Source organism: Diabrotica virgifera, chromosome 1 (assembly GCF_917563875.1).
Source record: "Diabrotica virgifera virgifera chromosome 1, PGI_DIABVI_V3a".
NCBI classification, from domain to species: Eukaryota; Metazoa; Arthropoda; class Insecta; order Coleoptera; family Chrysomelidae; genus Diabrotica; species Diabrotica virgifera.
This window is the reverse complement of record NC_065443.1, coordinates 64537886-64563480: the sequence shown is the minus strand read 5'-3', so window position 1 is coordinate 64563480 and position 25595 is coordinate 64537886. Positions and strand designations below refer to the sequence as shown.

Here is a 25595-nt window from a genome sequence, read left to right as displayed (position 1 = left end):
GCTTTTAAATTTTTGTAAAATGAGAGTTCTTTGGTGCTTAATATATGACAAAAATTTCAAAGCGATTCATTTAATTGTTTAAATTTTATTCAAATTGTTTATCCCAGAAAGCTTTTTTTTTGCAATAACATAAGTCAGAAAAAAATAATGTTAGAACCATTCTACATGTGTCAAATGAAAGAGCATGAGCTAAACTTTCAAATTGGTTTAAAAAAAGTGAATAAAAATGCATTTATTAGTAATAAATAATTATGCAAAAGTATGTTCAATTTTTCCTTATAAACTTTTTATTTTTTATATAATAAAATATATATTTATATAACATTACTTGGTAGTTATGCACCTAAAAAACGGTAAAAAATAGATTTTTTAAAAAAAGTTATTCAAAACGTTTAAAGGATTCAAAAAAAGAAAAATTGACGATACTTTTGCGCAATTATTTATTACTAATAAATGCATTTTTTATTCACTTTTTTTAAACCAATTTGAAAGTTTAGTTAATGCTCTTTCATTTGAGACCTGTAGAATGGTTCTAACATTATTATTTTCTGACTTATGTTATTGCAAAAAAAGCTCTCTGGGATAAACAATTTGAATAAAATTTAAACAATTGAATGAATCGCTTTGAAATTTTTGTCACGTATTAAGCACCAAAAAAACCTCATTCGACAAAACTTTCAAAACTCTATACTTATTTTTACAATAGTTATTGGGAAATTATTTTTTTTGAAATTTCGACCTTTTTTCGCAATTATATTAACAATAAATGAGTGTATTAAACTTTGTAATAAGCCATTTTAAAGCTTTTCCATTCTCTCGAAGATGTTTGTACTAAGAAAACCATAGTTTTTACTGTTTTCCATTAATTTGAAAAAAAAGGAAAAAGGCCGTTTTTTGACACTAAATTGTTTATAAATAAAAATGGCCGCCAGATCCTACGCAGGAAATAATTACAATTTGTTCTTATAGGTATTACCTGTCGAAAAAACGCTTCAGTACCCGGCTGTTGAAGTGTCACGAACAAGGTATATTTTTGTCTTATTACCCTGGCCTATAACAACAAAGGTTTGTACGAGTATACGCCTCCCCTTTAATGATAAATAGACTGTTACATTTTTAGGCGAGCGGTAGCAACTCCTAAAATTACATTATACCGACCACGAAAATCAACTTTAAAATGAATGACCAATTTTGGTGATTCTTTATATTTTCGATACCGCTGAATCTGAATATGAAGTTTATTTTTATCTAGACTTGGTGGTACATGTTAAAAAATAAAATTTTATGCAAAAAATGCGAAAAATCAATTTTAATGATTTTTCGACTTTACCTCGCTGTATCTTTGGTCGCTGTAAATATTTCCTTTTGAAAATTTTACAGTGTCATCTTTGAAGTACCTATTTAAATAACAATGTGCTTTATTCAAACTGTTTAAACAAATTAAAAGAGGAGTTGTTAATTTTTAAAAACATTTTGTCGTCAGATTTCGTTAGTTTCATGTTTACTTAAAAAAGTTGAGTGACAAACTTTTTAGTTTATAATTTTCACCAACACAGGAATAAAATATAATTCATGAAGACGTTTTTTGGAAAATTTCAAGTCAAAGTATGCAATAAGAAAAAAGTTATGTGACTTTATAGACGAGTGGCACTTTTAAAATAACACTTATTTCTCAAGATACTGACCACGGTGTGGTGAATGGCTAATTTTCGTCTAACCTAAGGTTTTGATGGTGCTGAAAACGAAAGTAAGGTCTATTTTAAATCATTATTTTCATTTATAACTCTTGCATTTTTAATTTGACGAAGAAAAGTTATTCTTCATAAAAAGCTCTTCATGGTCTAAGATTTATGATGCTACCATCACATATAAAATTTTATTATTTTTATACGAGGTATATAAAAAATATGAATTTTGAGTAAAGTATCTTTATAGTTCACAACATTTAAATTAGAATGATATAATTGCAAATTTAAACATAATTTTTAATTCTAAACAACTTTTCGTAATAGTAATTTTCCATTATTATGAATTTAAATACGTAAATAAACAAGTTTTCGTTATGATAATGCTCGTATTTTCAGCTTATGTATAAATATATTTTGAAACATTAAAAAAGTAGCCACATCTCGATAAAAGGTCAAGGCTTATCAAAAAAATACTAAGAGCCAAAAAAGTTTTAAACACACTGTATTTAACTAATGGAACCACAATACTAGTTTAATTGGAACGTACACAAATATTTGGGGGGTTTAAAGGAACAAAACCCCCATAAAATTTTTATGTAAACATATTAAAAAAGAAGCTGCATCAAAAAAGAAGGTTAAAGGGAGGTTAAAGTATAGTGTACTGAATTGCGGTAGAATACTGGGAACAGTAAGTACCCTTTAAGACTAACACACTGGTGTCTGACACCAGCGTCCGCCACCGGTGTTCAATTGCAGCATAGCATTGGTGAGCCACTAAAATCAGCCAGACACTCAAAGTGGCTTGTCTGCAGTCGTTCATTTAAAACAATGCTTTGCTGCAATTTGGCGGACACCGGTGTCGGACACCGGTGTCAGGCACCAGTGTCTTAGTCTGAAAGGGTACTAAGAGTGTAACTGCTTTTATTTCTCTTAATACATTGAGTTATATTGAAATTGCTAATTGGTCTTAACAGACCAGATTTATAATGTACATCTAAATTCTAGATTATGTTACAAAAAAAAGAGCGTGGCACTTGCAAAAATTGAATTCAATTTTATTTAATTTAATTAATTTTATCTAATTTTATTTTATCTAATTTAAAGTAATTTTACTTAATTTTATTTAATCAACACCTATAGAGTTAAAACCATCACCAACCCAGTCAATAATCGAAAATTCTGAATATATATCTAATTTTATCATAGAAAACTGTATCGCACTATATTTCGGAAAAACTAAACAAATCAATCCCTACAGGTTCAAACCACCCCGAAGCCAGTCAGTATTCACTTCAATAATGATTAAATTATAATATAAAGTTCCCTACCTGAGCCAAACAAACTCCGTCTTCTCCATCCGGACTACATGCAGCATGAAGAGATGTTCTAGTACCCATAGTAGCGTGGAGTACGATGCAAACCTTTTGGTGATGTCTAGCCAGAAGAACTTGGCGTCTGCCTCCAGGATCTGTACCGGTGTGAAAGAGTACCCGTAGTACCGGGGAATCCCTGGGTATTTCGTTGCGAACGATGTGAGCCGACATGTCCAAGTGGTGAGTTGCTTGGTCTTGAAGATCAATACTTGGTCCTGTAAGATACACAGTATAGGATTTTAGTGAATTTCATTGTAGAAAAAAAGTAAAATTTAAATCAATACAAATAAAAAATGGATACATAAATGTAATATACTACAGTCTGTGTTAAAATTTACACTGTGTTCTGTGTGTACACTGTGTACACATTAAAGTTGATCCTAAAATTAATAAAGACAAGACGAAAATAATGGTGATAAACAGATTTAACACTATCTAACAATAAAACACTGAAAACGTTTGTTTTCTATACTTCCACAAAATTTATTACAACTATCTGACTACAGCTGTTTCGGCATCCCGTATTTAAACAGTTCTTATATTGGTGGAGATACGTGGATGATATACTAGTATGCTTTACAGGAACTAACAGACAACTTGACCAATTTCTATCATACATTAATTCACTTCATAGTAATATTGAGTTTACAATAGAAACAGAACAGAATAACTCCATCAACTTTCTAGATGTAATGATTACCAGACAACACAACAAACATGAGTTCTCCGTATATCATAAACCTACCCATACTGACACAACTATACACAATTCATCATCGCATCCTACACAACACAAATTAGCAGCCTACCATAGCATGATACATAGACTGACAGAAATTCCCATGACAAGAAATAACTTCGAGATAGAACTAAACATCATTAAACAAATAGCAGTAAACAACGCACGGCTATAACGAACAAACAGTTAACAAAATTTTAAACCAAAAACTCCATAAGAAAGCCCTGAAATTAGTGTATCCACCACCACAGAAAGAACCCAGTACCTTCTGCTCTCTTACATATTTATACTGGCAAGATAACAACAAAAATAGCCAGATACATAAAAAAGAAAGGAATAACACCAGCTTTCAGAACTAACAACAACTTAAGCAAATATATTAAGAACAATAAAAGCCGAAAGAGAAAACAACTACAGAGTGGTGTGTACAAACTAACTTGTCGTGACTGTCCGAAAACGTACATCGGTCAAACTGGCAGAACTTTTGACAAACGGAGAGCAGAACACAAAAGGGCTTTCAACAATAGAAAAACAGAAACTTCTACATACGCACTTCACCATTCTAGATCATTCTTTCAATGAAGAGTTTCAAATTCTGCATATTCAGAATAAGGGCCTTAAGCTATCTTTTTTAGAATCTATGGAAATTAATAAACTGAAAAATACAGATATAATTCTGAATGACCAACTCGAGACAAACAGCTCCCCACTCCTCAACCTCTTCAGTTAAAGACTTAAAAAGGCAAACACATTGTAAACTATATCACTTGAGAAAGGCACTCTGCCGAAACAGCTGTAGTCAGATAGTTGTAATAAATTTTGTGGAAGTATAGAAAACAAACGTTTTCAGTGTTTTATTGTTAGATAAAATTAACTTCCATCAAGTAACGGTCGAATCCATCAATATTTAACACTATTCATCTGAGTAACCACATGCAGGAATACCAGACAGCTTCAACCTATCTCGGATAAAGTATACCTAATGATGGTAACTCCTTCTTCTTCATGTGCCTTGTCCGTTGCGGACGTTGGCTATCATCATAGCAATTTTAATTTTGTTTGCGGCGTTTCTGAATAAGTCAATCGATGTTAGTCCAAACCATTGGCGTAAGTTTTGAAGCCATGAGTGTCTTCTTCTTCCGGGTCCGCGTTTGCTTTCTATTTTGCCCTGTATTGTCAGTTGGAGTATATGATATTTATCATGTCTCATAATATGACCGAGGTATTCAAGTTTCCGTTTCTTAGTTGTGTCTACGTTGGTGGTGTGAATCGTCCAGGATATTTTGAGGATACTTCGATACACCCACATTTCGAATGCCCCCAGCTTTCTCATTAATATTTCCGTCAGTGTCCATGCCTCTGCGCCATACAGCAAAACTGGAAATACATAGCACTTTAGCAGCTGTATTTTTAGTGGGAGAGATATGTCGGAAAGGGTAAATATATTTTTCATGTTGTTAAATGTTGCTCTGGCCTTTTCAATTCTAGATCGTATTTCGGCTGTTTGATCCCATTTCGAGTTGACGAGTGGAATCCCATGGAGTGGAATCATGGACGTTAAATGTAGAGACAATGAGACGACTTAACGCCTTTGAAATGTGGACCAATAGAAGAATTATGAGGGTTTCCTGGGTAGATAGAGTTACGAACAACGAAGTACTAAGAAGAATAGGTAAAGAGAAGGAAGTTGAACTTACAATTAAAGAAAGAAAACTACAGTATCTCGGATATGTGATGCGGGGCGAGAAGTATGGCATCCTGCGACTCATAATGCAAGGAAAGATAGATGGCCGAAGAAGCATCGGAAGAAGACGAATTTCATGGCTGAAGAACCTGCGAGAATGGTTTGAATGTAGCTCAAAACAACTATTTAGAGTTACTGCCTCAAAAATTAAAATAGCTATGATGATTTCCAACATCCGTAGCGGAGATGGCACCTGAAGAAGAAGAAGTACCTCGTAGGATTTTTATTTTTATACGATCTGCGAAGGTCATAAATCATCACTCTGAAGAGTTAAGAAAGATACATGAAAAGGTAGTCGTCACATGGTAGAAAATGGAACTCGATGGGATGGTATTGCACTGGACCTGGCAAATGATGTAATTAAAATGGGTTAATAAAATAGGATAGTTAGGTTTAGGAGAAGAAAAATCCAAAACACATGAATGTATGCCAAACTCCCTAGGTTAAGTAGCTCTCGCAGCATTAGGCACGGGCTTGGTGGTCAAACCCTCCAGATGGAAGGAAGCCGAAGCAAGCAAATAAAACAAAACTCCAATGCGGAGAGCCAGTGATCAAGACCAAAAACCAAGGTCACTGGCTCACTTGACGGCCGCACATTTGGAGAATTCTAGAGTCTAGAGGATTCATAAAATGAAAGGTAAACTAAGGAAAAATACTCATAACGTCACTCCTACTAAAATGGCATCACCGCAGAAAGGTCTCTCGGTTGCCCCATTTCCCAGGGCATCCAAGATCAAAAACAAGTAAAGCTTCCCCAACGTTATGTCTGCGATTAGAAAAGGATGGAGGTAACTTGAGGGTCATAGAGGTACCGTCGCCACGCACAAGGCGTAACCTTCCGAGAATCTCATGTTCCCTGAGGATTTACTTTTTGCATGTATACAAGGTGTGTAACTATGTCTCATACGTGCTCATTTAAAGAAAGAGGTTCTCACTGACTACACTTGGCAATTCTCTATAAAGTATTATCCTATTAAAAATTTTTGTTGGATAAATCCATATCATTCAACACATTCCAATAGACAATAGATATTAAATCATTTTCTGAAAAACTAAAGAAAAAACAATCTCTTGTTAAAGGGAGAATCATATTGTAATAATTGGTTTCATCATACCAAACAGAAGACTAGCGAACCTCTGACTATGTTCAGCAACTGTTTCCTTGGATACCTAGTATCTCAGTTTCTGTCAAATTATTTGGTTCCAGTTAAACAATACGTTATAAAGTACACTTGCTACTTGACCCTAACAGTTGTTGATAAAACCTTCTGACTAGTATTAAACCTTACAATCATTTGAGCTGTCAAACTTACCTGAGGTATTTACAGGCAACGGATCTGGAACGATGTACTTGGCCGGTACTGTCTGCTTGGTACTAAACGGGCCATAAGTTGCTCGGACCGATATCGGCTGCGATCTTTGGAATACTGTGAACTTATCAACGGAGAGAGGAACTCCTTCCCCGGGCGCTGCATTAGGTGGCGTTTCTGAATTTGCAGGTGTTAAAAAGTGTTGTCGGGTTTGCTGCTTTATGAAGAAACCACCATCTTTGTTTTCGAAATGAACATTTACACATGATGTATAACCTGAAACAAAACAATATTATTAGTATAGTCACTAAACTATTCAAAGTCACTTGGATAATATGGGTTGGATTTTCTGGTACTTGAACTGGGACATTTTACATTATTTTTGATTTCTGGAATTTCCTAAACCTGTTGTCCGATTTGAGTGATTTTTTTAATATGTTATGGCTTATTCTTTAAGAATATCGCTGGAATAATGCTGTTGCTAGACAGGTTAAATGTCATTGTATACCGGGTGTACCAATCAAACTGATTTTTTCTCAAAGTTCGCAACACACTTTATTCTAGCATTTATAAAATACTGGAAACTTTAGCTCTGTCGATTGATACATTGATTTACAATGGTAGTTATGAACAAAAAAAATTTATAATAGAAAACTAAGACCATGGTTCGTTTTTATCGTATTCTTACGAGTATTCAAGAACCAACTTAATAAAATTAAACAAATTTGTAGTGGAGATCATCATCATCAGTGGCGTTACAACTCTGTATGAGCCAAAGCCTTCTTCAGAACAATCCTCCATTCGCAACTCCCCTATCTCTGGCAACTCTTCTCTCTAATTCCAATAGATTTTAAATCATTTTCTAGGTTGTCTTGGTACCTAAGTCTCGGTCTTCCTCTTGTTCGTTGTCCTATCGGCCCTCTTCGATCAACAACTTTTCTGACTATGGCATCTTCCTCTCATCTGATTACATGACCTATCCATCTGAGGTGTGCTTCTTCTTCTTAACGTGCCCTATCAAGTCCCCTTGACGTTGGCGATTAACATGGCGAAACTGTCTCTGTCTCGAGCTATTCTAAATAGGTGTTCTGCTTTCTTTATTCCTGTCCACTCTCGGATATTCTTCAACCAAGAGGCCTGCTTTCTACCAATTCCTCTGCGTCCTTCGATTTTACCCATCATAATAAGTTGAAGAATATTATACCGGTCTCCCCTTACTACGTGTCCAAAATAGGCCATCTTTCTATATTTGATGTTATCAAGCAGCTCGCGGGTAGCATTTGCTCTCTTAAGGACTGCCACATTTGTCAGCATAGCCGTCCATGGTATTTTCAGAATACGTCTGTGCAGCCACATTTCAAAGGCCTCCAAACGGTTAATGGTGGATATTTTTAATGTCCATGCTTCGACACCATACAAGAGGACTGACCAAATGTAGCATTTAATCATGCGGTTTCGAAGTTGAAGTTGCAAGGTATCATTACAGAAGAATCACCTCATTTTTAAAAATGTCGTGCGGGCTATCTCGATTCTACATTTTATCTCTTTATCTGGATCTAGTTGTTCAGTAATATGGCAACCAAGATATTTACAACTGGGTACTCTTTGAATTATATGACCATCAACATATAAACGTGAATCTTGATGGGCCAAACGGCTAAATACCATGTATTTTGTTTTTGAACAGTTTATATTTAGGCCAAACTCTCTTCCCACTGTGTCAATGGCATTTAAAAGGTGTTGTAATCCATTCATATCATCACTTAAAATAACTGTATCGTCTGCATATCTGATTGAATTTATCAGAATTCCATTAACCTTCACACCCCATTCCAAATTATGCAGCGCTTCCTTAAATATTCTATCTGAATACAAATTGAACAACAGTGGGGACAGTATACAACCCTGTCTGACACCTCTTTGTATTTTGCATATTTCTGTTGATTTTCCATTTATGCAAGCTGTCGCTGTTTGACGCCAGTATAATTTTTCTATGATTCGCACATCTTGACTATCAACTCCTTTATCCTTTAATATTTTAATTAATTTGTGATGTTGTACTCGATCAAAGGCCTTCTCATAGTCAATAAATACAGCAAAGAAGTCTTTCCTTTGATCTCGGCATTTCTGCAATAACACATTTAGTGCAAAGAGTGCGTCCCGGGTTCCCAGTCCATTTCTGAAGCCAAATTGTGTTTCATCCTGGTCTTCTTCACATTTATCTCTGATCTAAGGTGTGCTACCTTAATGAATTTTACGTCAGGTTCTCCAAAACTTCTATACTCAAAGTTGTAACGCCTGCGCCACAAACCTTATTCTTTTATGCCTCTTAGGATTTTTCGTTTAAAACGTTTGAGCAGGTCTTGGTCATTCTGTGTAAGTGACCAAGTTTCTGAACCATATGTTAGCACTGGTCTTATTTATTAGTGATTTATAGACAGTCAATTTAATTTTTCTAGGCATTTTTGAGGCCATCTGTCTTCTTAAGCCATAGTAACTGGCGAGCACTATTCTTCTTTTAATTTCTTCACTGATATTGTTATCTTTAGTTAGCAGCGAGCCTAAGTATATGAAGGGGTCGACACCTTCCAGTTCTAGGTCGTCAATTATTATTCTTGTAGGTGTCGGGTTGCTTGACCTAGTGCAACACATATATTTATAGCGATACGCTTTAATTACTATTTTTGCTAATTTTATTTTCTTAATTTTTAATAACTTTTCTCAAAACGAAACAACATTAGTCATTTAAAACTCACATGTAATATACAAACCATATGCCAACAAGGGCCTGATTTCGAGAAACGAAAATGTATCCCTAAACAGATTGTATAAAATTAATGTTTTTTTCAAGGAAACACTAATTGATTACGATGCCAGATTGCCACACTCTTCATGTCAACTTCTTAAAATACAAAGAGGTTCTCATCTTTTAAAAGGCAGATGCAGTAATTTATGGACCTTCTGGCTATTATCACAAAACCGCAAACCAGTTGAGATAATAGTTGGTGGTCCGGCAAGTCAGTGTCTACACAGCATGCGAACGATTCAGACACACCCTCGCTCTCGCTAACAATACCCTTTCGAGATATAAGCAAAACAAGTTTGTTTACCCAAAATAAATAATAATAATAATAATAATTTATTCAACAATAATAGGTACAATCTTTTTAGATATTTACAGCTAAAGTGAATAAATTAACCCGAAAGTCTCCGAGAGGTGTGGATACACCTGTTTCGGTAAATATGATATAAAATAATAAAAAATAACATATTAACGTAAATAACATAAATAACATAAATAGCAACATAATACAATATAATATAATACAATAAATAGATAGGTACGTTTTTTTTAATTGTAAATACACAGTTATGTTTTAGTAAATATGATACGTAGAATAAATAATATAATGAAAACAATAAAATAAATATTTAGTTTAACAATAAAACACGAATAATTAATTTTTTTTAAACAATTATGTATGGCTCAATTAGTTAGTAATATTTTTGAAGAATGGTGTATATACGCATGTTTTATTAAATATGATAAAAATAATAAACAAAATAAATCAGTTTAAAACAATATAAAATTTGAAATATAGGTATAAAAATTGGTAGTGACTCTGGAGTTTCATTTATTTTTTTTAGTTTTTTAATGTATGTAAATTTAAGCTACTATAATGATGTCACAAAAATTTCTTGTTTGTTCCATCAGAAATGATTTTAATTTCTTTTTAAATAGAAGAACATTCTTAGTATTTTTCATATCATTGGGGATATGATTATATATTTTTGGGGCTAGAAATAGAAAACTTCTTTGACAGAAGGACTTTGTCATTTTCGGAATCATATAAAGGTGTTAATAAATATATAAATAAATAAATATATTACTGTTCATTGTTACACTTATTTTTAATTAATTCCGTCAACACACACCACCGGAATATATTTGTTCTTTTGAACATTTATAGTTAGTCCCATTCTCTGTGCCGTTGCTCTTAACGACCGAAATGCTTCAATCAGAGATTCTTTAGATCTACCTATGATGTCTACGTCATCTGCGTATCCGACAATTTGTGCTGATTTGTTAAAGATAGTACCATTCGTATTAATCTGGCACTCTCGAATTATTTTTTCTAATGCCAGGTTAAATAAGAGACACGATAGTCCATCACCCTGTCTTAGTCTATTTTTGCAATGGAAGGGTCTTGAGAAATCGTTTTGGATTTATACCATGCTCTCTGCTCCTGTGAGTGTAAGTTCAGTTAATTGGACAAGATGAAGCGGTATTTGAAATTCTACCATAGCAAGTAGAAGTTTACCTCTATTAACACATTGACGGACAGAACGTCCATAGACGTCTAATTTCCATTGATGTAATGTGACACAACGTCTACAGACATTTTTCCCTATTCTACTTTGCAAAATACATATAGTGTCACAACACTTGCTTATACATTTGAGGCACTGTCCGTCAACGTGTTAACTGAGTCGTATGCGGCTTTGAAGTCCACGAATATGTGGTGGGTGTCGACGCCGAACTCTAGGGTTTTTCAACGTTCTGCCTTACTGTAAATATCTGGTCTGTTGTTGATTTATTAGAACGGAAACCGCACTGATATCCTCCCACTGTTTGTTCGGCATAGGGGAGGAGTCTTTTGTACAATGCGTTGGACAACACTTTATACAGGGTGTTAGTAAATAAGTATAAAAAATTTTAAGGGCTAATTCTACATGAAAAATTAATGCCATTAATTAATTAATTATTGCTCTATAAACATATGTCCGCAAATGCTTAGTTTCGGAGATACGGGGTGTTGAAATTTTTATTTCAAACTGCCAATTTATTTATTGCTCTAAGACCAGTTGAGCTATGAAAATTAAATTTGGTGAGTTTTAGGAGGTAGTTATTACGAATTTTATGACATACAATTAAGAATTTTGTATTAATCATTGGCGCGCCTACGGGCAATGGTCTGAATTATTTTAAAGAAAAAAATAGTACGCCACTGAGATATTTCGAATTAGAAATTATTTTTAAATTCCACGTCTAATTTATGATAAAGAACCTTTCTTGTCTTTTTTTCACATGGTGCACTATTTTTATGCAAAAAAATAAAACATCTTCGCGCGTATTTTTTATTTCGTGATATGTACATTATCAAGAATTCTCCAATATAAAAATATAATAATACCAAACTAGAACAATAACAGAAAATATTTCTATAAAGATTTTAACTATGTGCAAGGCTACAACAAACGTTCAAAATTACCTCCTTTAGAGGTGACAGAGTAATTTTATATTCACAATTGGCACGCGTACGGGTAATGGCCTGAATTTTTTAAAGAAAAAAATAGTACGCCACTGAGATATGTAAAATTAACAAACCATTTTTGAATTCCTCTTTCAATTTACGATAAAAAATCGTTCTTGTCTTTTTTTCATATGAGGCGCCGTTTTTAGGCAATCGTTCTTGTCTTTTTTTTCATATGAGGCGCCGTTTTTATGCAAAAAAATAAAACATCTTACCGTTTACAAAGTAGGTATTTGAAATAAGTTTCTATCCATATGGAATCTACCTCGAATAATTTGTGAGCATTAAGATGTTTTATTTTTTTGTATAAAAACAGCGCCTCGTATGGAAAAAAGGAAAGAAAGATTTTTTGTCGTAAATTGAACGAGGAATTCAAAAATGATTTTTAGCTTGACATATCTCAGGGGCGTACTATTTTTTTCTTCAAAAAATTCAGACCAATACCCGTACGCGTGCCAATGATGAATATAAAATTCTTCTGTTATCTGTAAAGGATATCATTTTAAACATTTCTTGCAGCTTTGCACCTAGTTAAAATCTTATTAGTAATATTTTCTGTTATTGTTCTAGTTTAGTATTATTATATTGGATAGTTCTTGATGATGTATTAAGAAATGAGAAATACGCGCCAAGATGTTTTGTTTTTCTGCATAAAAACGGTGCATCATATGAAAAAAAGGCAAGAAAAGTTTTTTATCATAAATTAGACGTGGAATTTAAAAATAATTTTTAATTTGAAATATCTCAGTGGCGTACTATTTTTCTCTTAAAAAAAATTCAGATCATTGCCCGTAGGCGCGCCAATGATGAATACAAAATTCTAAATTGTATGTCAAAAAATTCGTAAAAACTTCATCCTAAAACTCACTAAATTTCATTTTCATAGCTTAACTGGTCTTAGAGCAATAAATAAATTGGCAGTTTGAAATAAAAATTTCAACACCCCGTATCTCCGAAACTAAGCATTTGCGGACATATGTTTATAGAGCAAACTGGTACTAATTTTTCTTGTAGCCCTTAAAATTTTCAGCCCTTAAAATTTTTCATACTTATTTACTAACACCCTGTATGCCATATTGAGTAGAGTGATGCCTCTATAATAATTATCACACACCATCATGTCTCCCTTTTTGTGTAGAGGACACAGTGGAGATCATTCGTTGAAAAAACCTCGATAAAATTGGTTTAATGTCATTTTATTGTAAAATAACCAGAACAAAATTTTCAAGACCCAAAACAAAATTTGTTCAAGAATTTTTAGTTGTTTTTGTTGATTTTTTTTATTAACTTTTTATTTTCCATTTTGCGAAAAGCAAAAGGAATACAAAAAATGTGTAGACAATTTAATTTGCTACAATTAATGTCATATACAATTTTCTGTAGGGTTGCTAATTTACGAGATATAGCGAGAAAACCCTTTGCACCACTTTTTCCAAGATGTCGGCCGGGGGACAAGGGTGGCCCCACAAGCTTAAGCTTATACTAACCCACCCTACACATTAAAAAAATAAAATTGAGTCCTTTAAAAATGCAACAAAGTACTTTACAATGGACTACTTATATTTTGTTACAATCGCAACAATTGTTGTATAGTTTAATAATTATTATTATCTGAGATTTATTTCTAAGTTGGCCCATTATTTAGTATAAAATATGTATCTATATAGACAGAAATAATAAACCGATGAAAAATATTTTTTCAGCTGAATTATAATATAATGAAGAATTTAGCCGTAGCATAATGTCAAATAGGAAAATAATGATAAGTGATAAGTAATCCAGATACGACAAATGCAACTTGCGTGAGCAATTCTTTTGTCATTGCGTTACTGCTTTTCTTTTGCGAAAACCATATACTTTTTGCAGACCTTTCTCCATGCTATTTCCTTTCAAGTTTTTTATTACTATTCGATATCGATCTGAGGAAATCTTAGCGGAAGCCCTAGAAACGTTAAAAGTTTCGACCTAAAAATTTTCCGACTTGTTCCGTCACGTAAGTCTCATCAATAAATAAAATTTTTCGCTTCACCTTGTCACGTATCAAATACGCCCAAGATTTTTTATCTGAACCTTTTCATTTTGAACGCCGTTCTTATTCACACTTTTTGTTTTTGCTTTATTTTAACGGTATTATCTGAAAAGAGATGATGCAAAGCGAGAACATGTTTATTTAACACGCTGCAACAGGATTTGGATGATAAATTATTTAAAAAGTATACATATGCATACTCGGAAAACATACATTTTCAAAGATGAATTAGTAATGATACACGTACATCGGGAAAATATATTCTTGAACTAAACACTTGGATTAAACTATTTCTCATGGACGTCAAACATTTTATGAGGTCAAGAAGAAGACATTTTATGATCTTGTAAATGTTATTATTTAGGGTAAGATCCAAGGTAAACGTGTCCCTGGTAGAAGAAGAACATCTGGGCTAAAAAATCTAAGGCGATGGTATGGAAAATCGACTACATCGTTATTCACTTAACTATTTTATTGGGAAATAAGCCACAATTTAAGTTGAAAATGAAATTTATTGACGTTTCGACTTCCACTTTGGAAGTCGTTTTTGAAATACAAAATATTAATAAATTAAATAAATTTTGTTTAAGCTGCTTAGTAAAAAAGGTTCTTCTAATAATTTAATTTGATATCTCGTTCATATCGGCACTTCGGACATAATATACATTTTAAAGTAGACGACTTTAAAAAAATGATATTGCCAATATTTATGAGTTGTGTTCCTGGGACCACTTTATTGAAAGATAGTTCGATTACATGAAATCAACTTTAACTTAAGAATATCCGTCGCAAAAATCATAGAATGTGATTTGTCTTTAAAAAGAAAACCACACGCAATGGTGACAGTAAAATTCTCGTGTTAGTGATTCCGTAGTAAATCACGAGGAAAACCCAGGTAAAAACCTCATGATACTATCCCGACATGGTAAATATTTGGTCTTTTATTCAGTTTACTCTCAAAATTAACACTAAACTCTATTTTATATGTATGTTATTTTAAAATATAATAGTAATAATAAATAAATATACATATAAATAATACTAAAATATAAATTATGCATCTTCGATATGTTATTGACTTAGGCACTAATCGTGGTATTTTCTTTCTATTAATTTCCTCTTTTAATATGGGTAACCACATCCCACTGCATTATATCGAGGAATTTGCGACACAATTGGTTTCATTTAACACAATTAGAGCCGCTTCTTTGATTTTTCTCTTTTTGCCATCTGATTCTTTCAGAACTACACTTGAATCTTTCCACTGAACTCTATGTTCATTGTCCCATGCGTGCTTACATATTTGAGATAAATATGTCAAATTCTCTGTTTTATGAATAGATGAACTGATGTTCATTATGAATGAACTGATGTTCATTATTATTATTATTACGTTATTCAGAGCTGCTGTCAATAAAGTCACGATAGCGAATATGGTAGCCAATATAATATCCAACGATCGATAACCGTCATGGGATTAAGAAAAAGAAGAAGGAATGGCACCAATATAATCCCAAAAAACAACAGTCCCCTAAATTTAGTTGATGTAGAAGAATAAATAGGATGCGAGTAGTGGACTAGTCTAGGAGAAATATAAATAATAGCTATCTTCTTACACTTTTTGGCAGCTCAAGAGCTAGATAGAAAACCAAAGGATCGCCAGCCTAAATTGCCGGAATAATAAAATAAGGTATAAAATAAAACTATTTAATCTATCTTAAGAAAACACTTAACTTATACCTCATCACAATAATTAATGATATTTGCGGTAGTCCTTACACCTTGTCCTTGATTCCCGCACCACATATTTTAGCACATTATGCGAAAAATAAATATTGGCGATGCTGGAAAGTTAAAATAAAAGGAATCTGTATTGGTCAATACCCAGACACTGGAGAGAAGACTAATCAATACTTAGTTTACGTTAGAGGTAGAAGACTCTATCACAACTCGATACGGGCCGTAGAAATATAGGTATAAAGATTGTGCATTAGTGTCTGACGAAAATGTATTTCGGGGAATCGCGATGATTTTCGATGATTTCGCGGAAAAATGGTATCAAGGTGTTAAAGATACTATTTCGACATGAGAGGAACTTGTTCGTATATTCAGAATTACGTAGGTCCGAAAAAACCGGCATATCGTGTGTATTGCGAGCTATGTGCCGAAGAAAGACGGAAAAACCACAGTGGACATCTTCGTTGGCCGATGTAGGGATGTTCTCGCGCAATTAGAACCAGGCAGCCTTACAGAAGAAGCTCAGCTAGATATGGTGTATGGTTTACCATATAAAGAGATTAGAGAAAAGATTTCTCGAGATTCCGTTTCCACTTTTACTGAGCTGCTTACAGCAGCAAGAGAAGTTGAAGATATATTTGAGAAATCTTGTGCTAAGTAAGGAGGACAAAGCCCCCCACAATCGACAATTGTACGAAAAACGGTCGCGATGTAGCTATTGTCGTGTTCCCGGTCATTCTCAGGATGAGTGTCGAAAATTACGTGATCGACCTACGACTTCGAAAGAAATTGCGAGTTCTTCGCGTATGGTTAGTGCTACCGTCGGAGGAACTACTTCGAATTCCCCGCGCAATAGCCTAAAAAAGCCGTTAACTTGTTACGGTTGTGGTAAACCGGGATTCATTAGAGCAAACTGCCCAGCGTGTAGTAGCCATACGGAAGCATCCTCGATAGATTTCTCTTCCGTAGATATAGCTCTAGATTATGAATGAGCTCGACCCAACGAAATAATATGGAAGAATACCTTCAGAATGGGGGGAGAGCCTGCCAGCTATGCTAATACGGGAAATAGCTCACCAAATGCACTGCTATCATATCGAGTGTCACCTGCCAAGAGAGAAGTGCTTGGGACCGATTTGGATGGGCCTTGGGGGAAGACATCTATGAATACGAAAGTGCTTTGGCCGTGCCGGTAGTAATAGTGTGGAAAAAAGATGAAACGAGACTTTGCATAGATTATCAACGTTTAAACGCTGTGACTAGTGACTCGTATATTTTACCGCGGATACCATAGACTTGCAATGGATTTACCACAGACTTGCAATCGAAGTATCAACAAGTGAACGTCGTGGAAGTTGATCCGGATAAAACTGCTGTGATATCGGAACGGTTAGCTCCGATAAATGTGGTGCTCCTACGCCTGTAGTGCCAAGACAAAGATGCCCCAGGAAGAAAACTGCATCTTCTGCTGGCCCCTCCTCTAACGAGCTCGAGGCCAGGGGGGAGACTGTAACAAACCAACCCCTTACGCTGCGTCTCTGGAGGGTGGCTGTGGAATGTGTATGGTCAACCAGCGGCATATGCCATCTCGAGAGCCCTGTTAGATAAACCAGTGACCTATTTAGAGTGGTGCTTGGTCTTCTGACCGTTTCTTATATATTTAATGTTTTGCAGATGTGAATAGAACATATAGACAGTAGCTTTTGCTTTTATTTAGTTATCGATCGACTTTTGTGTGGTAAAAACGAAATACACAGTTCCATCCAATATTGTAATTTTCATTGTAAAAAACCCGAATCCCTCTGAGATTAATTATTAGTAACATCGTATTATATGTTTGGCTATCCGACGTATATTTAATGTCCGACTGGTATATTATTTGACAAATAATGACATGATTTCGAAGTCAGTTAAGTATGATATAATGCCCTTGGGCGTTATTTTGAAAAATAACGCCACAGGGCATTAAATTTAAATAACTAGTTAAATACTGTTAAGTTGACAAATAACAACCTAAGTAAAACTATGGTTACCACAATTACGTTACGACTATACGCTCTGAGCTTCGCTGGTGTCGCTCCTAGCGGACTACTAATTCAACTTTCACCGGTAATTTTTAAATTTATTATTTAATTGTTATCGCTTAATATTTACAACGCAAAAAAGTAATTAAACTGTAATCGATTTCTTTAAGATTTTGCTAATCATTTTGACGTTCCATTGATAAAATATCAATTTCTTACTTCGAATACTTTCACAATTATCGTGTAGATGGCGCTAAGATTAATAGATTAATTTATAATTACATATTACGGAACATTAAAAAAAATTAAATTCAGTATTTAAAACGTAAGTATATTTAAGGTAAAAATATATACCACAGCTTTGACCAACTAATATTTTTTATAATTAATGTTTTTAATTTTAATTGTAAATTAATCACTTTGACATTTATGTCAAATTTCCGGTAAAGGTTTACAGACTTGTCACTACTGGCGCTCGCTAATTTGTAAATATCCCCTCTACGTACGAGCTCACAGCGTATAGCTGGTAAATGTACTTATTTGAAAACTAATTAATTTAAAATTCATTCAAATTTTTTGCATATAAAGAATAATTTAGTCTGACATTAAACGTTGAAGGCACCACGGGCATTATAGATAATAACGCCTTGGGCCAAAGACCCTCGGTATATACACCATTGACCTCAAGCGTTATTATCCTTATAATACCCTTGGTACCTTAATAACTATAATAATTTATTATTTTTCTGATTAAATTCGTGCATCTAAATTACTTCTACTTCTTCTTGTTTCGTGACCGTTATCTATCTGTAGTCCTGCATTGGAGAAGAGCAATAACATGAAGGATTTCGAACTGAAACGAGTTAATATATGCACATATAGTCAAGAGGATCAGCTACAAAATACTTCGGTCCAGAGTCGGACGTAGGAGTGCCAGAAAGCCCCGTCCGCGACACGTAAAAAGCATTAATCTGAAGACAACCTAACTCTAACTGGGAGAGTATACCCAGTCAAGCACATGATAAAATATATTAGACGGACATGTGCTAATAGGGCTGAAGAACTACGTAAAAAAAAGCAAGAATAGGTTCAAAGTCATAACACGCTTCCTTACTCGACAGCGCCAGTCAAGGAACAACTGCATACCATGAGGTTGTTTCATGAAGACTTATGCTGCAGACTCTGCTACAAATTCTTTTTGAATGAATCATAACTTTTGTGTAAAAACTCATGGTTTTTTAGTTATTTATGAAAAACCGCTTTAAAACATGCATATTTTTCACGAAAAATTAAAATTTTTGATCTTTAATAACTCAAAAACTATTGACTTATTTTAAGAGGAAACAGTAGCGATCAACAGGTAGCAACAAACGCGTTCCAAGATTGCGGCTCTAATTTTGAATATTTTGTCGAAATATTTCGCACACGTATTCGTAATATAATAAAGAATGGCGGTACAGAGCCAATTTCAGAAATATGTTAGTATGTGGAAATTACTCTATAACTAAATAGAATATTGAAAAAAGGAGCCTGTACCGCCATTAAGAAAGACAAAAATACACTTTCTTTAAATAAACTTTTTTATCCCATGCCTAGATTTTGTGTAATCTTGGAACTACTAAAAATCGATTTTTTATAACAAGAAATCGAACGTCACTGACTTGGCAACATTTCGCGCCTATGTGTATAAAAATTATTGTTTTTGATAGTATAAACGTCACTGTCAGTGCCGAATTACCGATGCACTGTTGCCTCACTTTTGAAAGTTCGCAGAACTTTCGCAATCTTGGACCGCGTTTGTTGCTACCTGTTGATCGCTACTGTATCACCTTTAACTATATATAACAAATTTTGCTTATACTTTGTCCCCCAATCGATTTATTGGGTTATGTTTAATAACAGAATTTTCACCCCCCGAGAAGAGATGGCATCCCCCCAGGGTAAAAGCGCATGTTGGCACTGTCACCTTTGTTCCTTGATGTATCCTCCATCCAATCACTAACTTTCATGAAAATCGATGGAGGTTCAATCGGAGATAATAGCTCATATCCACCTTCAGTGACTGCACTATTGAGTTTACATGAAATCATTTTAACGTGGATATTGAACAGGTAAGAATGAATGTGTCAAATATTACATTTAAAGCTTAAGAGGCAACAGTAGCGCGTCATTAATATAACTTCGAGAGATAGTAGCATACCTTTTTTCGTAAGGTCTGCGAAACTTTGGCAACAGTGCGTCGGGATTATTTGACATTACTTGAATAATATTGTGACTTAGGCTCATAGGCGCGCTAAATGGAAGTAATAGAAAACAATTTTATTATAAGTACATAAATATTTATAAAAATTAACAAAAAAATAAGTGAAAATTTTAAACTATAAACTATCCTCCTAAAACTTTATACCGGGTGGTGAATCGTAAAACGGGCCATAGGAAACTCAATGTAAAATTCTAAACTGTTGAATTCCTGCTTCCCTAATTATTTTACATCAAAAATCATGAGAGCTCATTTGTAGAGGATTGAAATATGTATTAAAAACAAAAGTTACAATTGCTCTACGATTTAAACACATTCCAAAATTTTGAAAAATATAATGTATTTACCGCAGTAGGTATGTGTGGGCATGTTAGGCCACACGTTACTATTTAACTGACAGTGCGCACACTATTGACTGAAGAAAATAAGAAAATATCTTTATTATTAATACATTCTCCTTAACTGAGGGTATCTTATCAACTTTATTGTGTTTTAAACAATAAATGATAAAAGAAATAAAAAATTGGCAGTTCAAATTGTTAATATAATAACAACTTCATTGTCACCAAATGCAACCTTATACACATTATTCCACGGTGTGTGGCCTATCTTTGGCGTATTACTCTGAAAATTGTATTATATTTTTACAAAATTTTCAATAATTATTGTTCGTAGAACAATTTTAACAGTTGTTTTCAATACAGATTTCAATCCTCTACAAATAGTTTCTTATGACTTTTGATGTAAAATAATTAGGGAAGCAGGAATTCAACAGTTTAGAATTTTACATGGAGTTTCCTATGGCCCGTTTTCCAATTCACCACCCGGTATACTCGCATTAGAATTCGAAATATTTTTACGTAAATATACCTAACCTAAAAGTAAAACTACCAATTAACAAATCTATTTTTTCAAATAGTCCAACAACTTAGTTCTTAATACACAAAAATATAATAAATTAATTATAAAATAAACATTACCTATTACACTTATTCTGAAATTCTGACGCAGGTTTGTCAAAATGACAGTGACTATTTGTCTATGGTAGGGGAGCCCAAGCGGGGATTTTTGCAGTTACTCGAGCGCGTCAGATTAGCATATGGGGAGAAAATTGGTACCCTGCAGATATACCTCTTCCATATATTGGCTCTTAACACAGGGGAGTTCGTTAAAGGGGGCCCGAAAAAAAAATCTATCCTTAAAAATACTCGAAATTGTCAGATTAAGATAAGGTAAGTTAAGTACATGCAAAAGAGTGTATATTTCAAAAATCTGACGATTTGAGCCGGGCGTAAGGAAATAGGTGAGTCCCAAAATTTCACAAGAAAAAAGTGAATATTTCGCGAAATGAATGACAGATCGAAAAACTAGAAAATAAGTGCTCAATATTTTTAAAAAATCTATCGAATGATACCAAACACGACTTCCCACGGAGAGGGGTGGGGGTAAATTTAATATTTTAAATACGAATCCCGCGATATTTCGTGAAATGAATATCAGATCGAAAAACTGTAAAATACACTTATTCATTTCTTTTGAAAAATCTATCGAATGGCACTAAACACGACCCCCACGGAGGTGGGGTGGAGGGTTACTTTAAAATCTTAAATAGGAGCCCCCATTTTTTATTGCAGATTTGGATTCCTTACATAAAAATAAGTAATTTTACTCGAAACATTTTTTCCAATTATGGATAGATGGCGTTATAATCGGAAAAAACGGTTGTTGGAAATGGAAAATTAAATCAAAAAATGGCAAGCGCCCACTAAAATGGAAAACTTTACTTAACTTTTTTTGGTTTTAGGAACTACTCTTCACAACCCAATAGATCCCCATAACGCTCGAGTGACTGCACATTTAGCATACTTTGCTCCCCTACCACTATGTTGACTAATCAGTGATTTAATTATAATAAGTTTGATTTCTTGTTAGAGATAAAAAATTTTAGTAGTTCCAATATGACACAAAATCTAGGCATGGAATAAAAAAAGTTTATTTGAAGAAAGTGTATTTTTTTGTTCTTCTTAATGGCGGTACAGGCTCGTTTTTTAAATATAATATTTAGTTATAGAGTAATTTGCACATACTAACATATTTCTCAATTTGGGCTCTGTACCGCCATTCTTTACTATACGAATATGTGCGCCAAGTATCTCGATAAAATTTTAAAAATTACTACTGTAGCCTCTTCAAGGAAAATTTTTACAATTTTTTTTGTTCATGGCTCATGGTTGATTCTGATTCCTCATTCACTTGAATTTTTGTTTCAAATCTGTGCGTGTACTTTGAGCACTTATATCGTGTTTGCTAAATAGCTAACTACATAATTACTTTTTAATTAAGAGGAATCAGCTTTGATTATCATGGATATTATAATGGCAGATAATAAATAAATGACCCACTATACAGTCATTAAAATCGGAAATTATAAAATTGTTAAATGAACCTCAGCCCAAACCTAAGTTATTATTAATCAAGGTGAACCGCAATCAAAATAGTTATAGACGATGTTTTACGAGAACATGGCCATGAAGTGCTTTAGATTCCATCTTTTTATCCAAACTTTAATGCCATTTAATTAATTTGGGAAAATGATAACAATACATCAAAATCATGCTGTTGTTTGGTCTCGAGGGTGTAGAACACAACAACAAATTCATTAAAGATGAGTGAATGTAAATTAATTGAGAATGAAATTTGTATGACATAAAATATTAATTCTTAATCAACATTGTTGACACTTCTGATTCTGAATATAAGAAAATATAAATAACTTACTATTGTCCTAAAATTGTTTCCTTGTAATATTTCACAGTTATTACAATTTAACTGCCATATTTAATGGAATAAAATAGTAGTAATACGTTCTATGGACGAACAAGGAATCAAACAGACTACATCCTAATAAAATCAAGATGGAAATCGTCGTCCATCAACTGTAAAACATATCCTGGCGCAGACTGTGGAAGCGATCATCAACTCCTGGTATTGAACGTTCGACTTCGTTTTAAAGTCCCCAAAAGAAGACCCCAGAGAAAAGTCATGTCTCTAAGTCCTTCAAAAATCAATGACTTTCAACAAAACCTAGAAGATGCTCTTTCTTTAGACCAAGTAGATAGTGACCCTGAGAGCACTTGGATCTATCTGAAAGATAAGGTAATCGAGGCTGCAAAAGACTGTGAGGCAGCGGTTTCCACTGGCCGTAAGCCATGGATATCCGATAATACGTGGACTGTGATTCAACGCAGAAAAGAACATAAAACTAGATACGGAACAAACGATGAATACAGAGCGTTATCGAGAGAAATCAGAAAACAGTGCCGCAAAGCTAAAGCTGATTACATCTCTCAAATATGCAGAGAGATAGAGGAACATGGCTGTCGAAATGAACCGAGGGACATTACCCTGGTCTGTAATAGATAAGGAAGGTGATTTAAAGACCGATACTGATGAAATATTGGATACATGGCGAAACTACTGTGGCGAGCTATATAAAAATAACGAGATCACTAAAGAGAAATAAATCCCCAGGCATTGATTCAATACCATGTGAAATACTACAGTTACTAGGTGACAAAAAATTACATATCATCCATTCTATCTGTGTCGCTGTTTGGAATTCAGGGAAATGGCCATCCGATTGGTGTACCTCAATTTATATCCCACTACACAAAAAAGGAACTACTACCAGATGTGAAAACTACCGCACACTGTCACTAATAACACATGCTAGTAAAATCTTGTTGCATATCATCAAAAACAGATTAAAAACCTATCTACATGACCAAATACCTCAGGAACAAGCGGGGTTTGTAAAGGGTAAAGGTACAAGGGAACAAATCCTGAACCTGAGACAACTCATTGAAAAGTCTAGAGAATTTCAAGTACTTATGATTATATGCTTCATTGACTACCAAAAGGCATTTGATTGTGTAAGCTGGATAAATCTGTGGTCAATTTTAATAGAAATGGGCGCACCAATGCACCTGGTGACACTTATTAAAAATCTGTACCAGTCTAATATAGCGACAGTACGACTAGATCAGAAGTTCTCAAACCAATTCAAGACCGAGAGAGGTGTTAGACAAGGATGCGTGTTGTCACCTGACTTATTTAACATTTATGGTGAACATGTCATGAGGATGGTTTTACAAGGATGGGCCGGTGGAGTAACAGTAGCTGGTAGGAAAATCTTCAATTTAAGATTTGCTGATGACACTACACTTATAGCAGCAAATGAGCAAGAAATGTTTGATCTTCTGCGAAGAGTTGAGTACGAAAGCAATAAAGTTGGTCTGAAAATCAATAAAGCTAAGACAAAAATAATGGTGGTCGACAGATTTGACACTATTCAACTGACTAACATATTACAGGAATATCAGATAGTAAACACCTTTGTCTATCTCGGGTCTAGTATAACTAACGATGGTAACTGTGAAACAGAAGTTCGGAGACGTATTGGTATGGCAAAAAATGCGATGAGTCGCCTAACTAAAGTTTGGAAAGACAGATCTCTCTCTCAAAATATCAAGATGAGACTGGTGAATGCCCTTGTATTCTCAATATTTCTATACGGAGCAGAGACTTGGACTCTTAGCGCATGCGAGCGCCAAAAAATTGATGCCTTTGAGATGTGGTGCTGGATAAGAATGCTGCGCATACCTTGGACAGCTCATAGGACAAACGTTTCCATTCTAAACCAACTCAATATTAAAAAAGGCTGTCTACATTATGTCTGCAACGAATTCTGCAATTCTTTGGTCACGTGGTTCGCAGAGGTGACGACAGTTTGGAGAGACTAATTGTTTATGGAAACGTTCCGGGGAGAAGATCAAGAGGACGATCACCAACTAGATGGTCTGACCAAATAAAGCATTCAGCTGGAAACTCATTCTGCCAAGCTCTTAGAGCAGCTGAAGATAGAGACCAATGGAGAAACATTGTTAGGAATATTGGAAGAAATCACGATCCTCAGTAATGGGGAAACGACAGGAGAGAGAGAGAGATTACGTTCTATATACAGGATGTCCAGAAACTCTCCTGACAAACGAAGACCAGAGATTCCCCAGATAATTTTAGACAATTTAACCCAATCCATAGGGAGCTAGAGCTCATTGAAGATGGGGTCTTATAATTAGTTTTTTTATTATCTCTAGAACGCTTCTATTTAGAAAAACGAAAACTGGTACACGTGTTTATATTCCAGAGATAAATCGATTTAATCAATTCCGTTTTGGGTAGAGCAGCGGTTATTTTATCGCATAACTTTTTTGTCTTTAACTTTTAAGCATTTTTGACACTGGAATATTAAATTGTGAGGTATTATGGTACTCTTGCTTTAAATCGGTAGGATACACCGTTTTCTAGTAAAATCGA

At 34.2% G+C, this 25595-nt stretch overlaps 1 protein-coding gene across 2 annotated transcripts in view; it reads right to left on the bottom strand.

Annotated features, from left to right (window-relative positions):
- LOC114330029 (transmembrane protein 132E) overlaps positions 1 to 25595 on the bottom strand; it is a 260229-nt gene that overhangs the window by 197826 nt on the left and 36808 nt on the right. For both annotated transcript variants that reach the window (XR_003652410.2, XM_028279327.2), the window contains exons 2-3: positions 6858 to 7130; positions 3017 to 3276 (exon numbers count right to left, since the gene is read on the bottom strand). Coding sequence is in view for 1 of the 2 variants with exons in the window: in XM_028279327.2 (XP_028135128.1) it covers positions 3017 to 3276; positions 6858 to 7130 (533 nt within the window). In the remaining variant the exon portion in view is untranslated. The remainder of the gene's footprint in view (positions 1 to 3016; positions 3277 to 6857; positions 7131 to 25595) is intronic.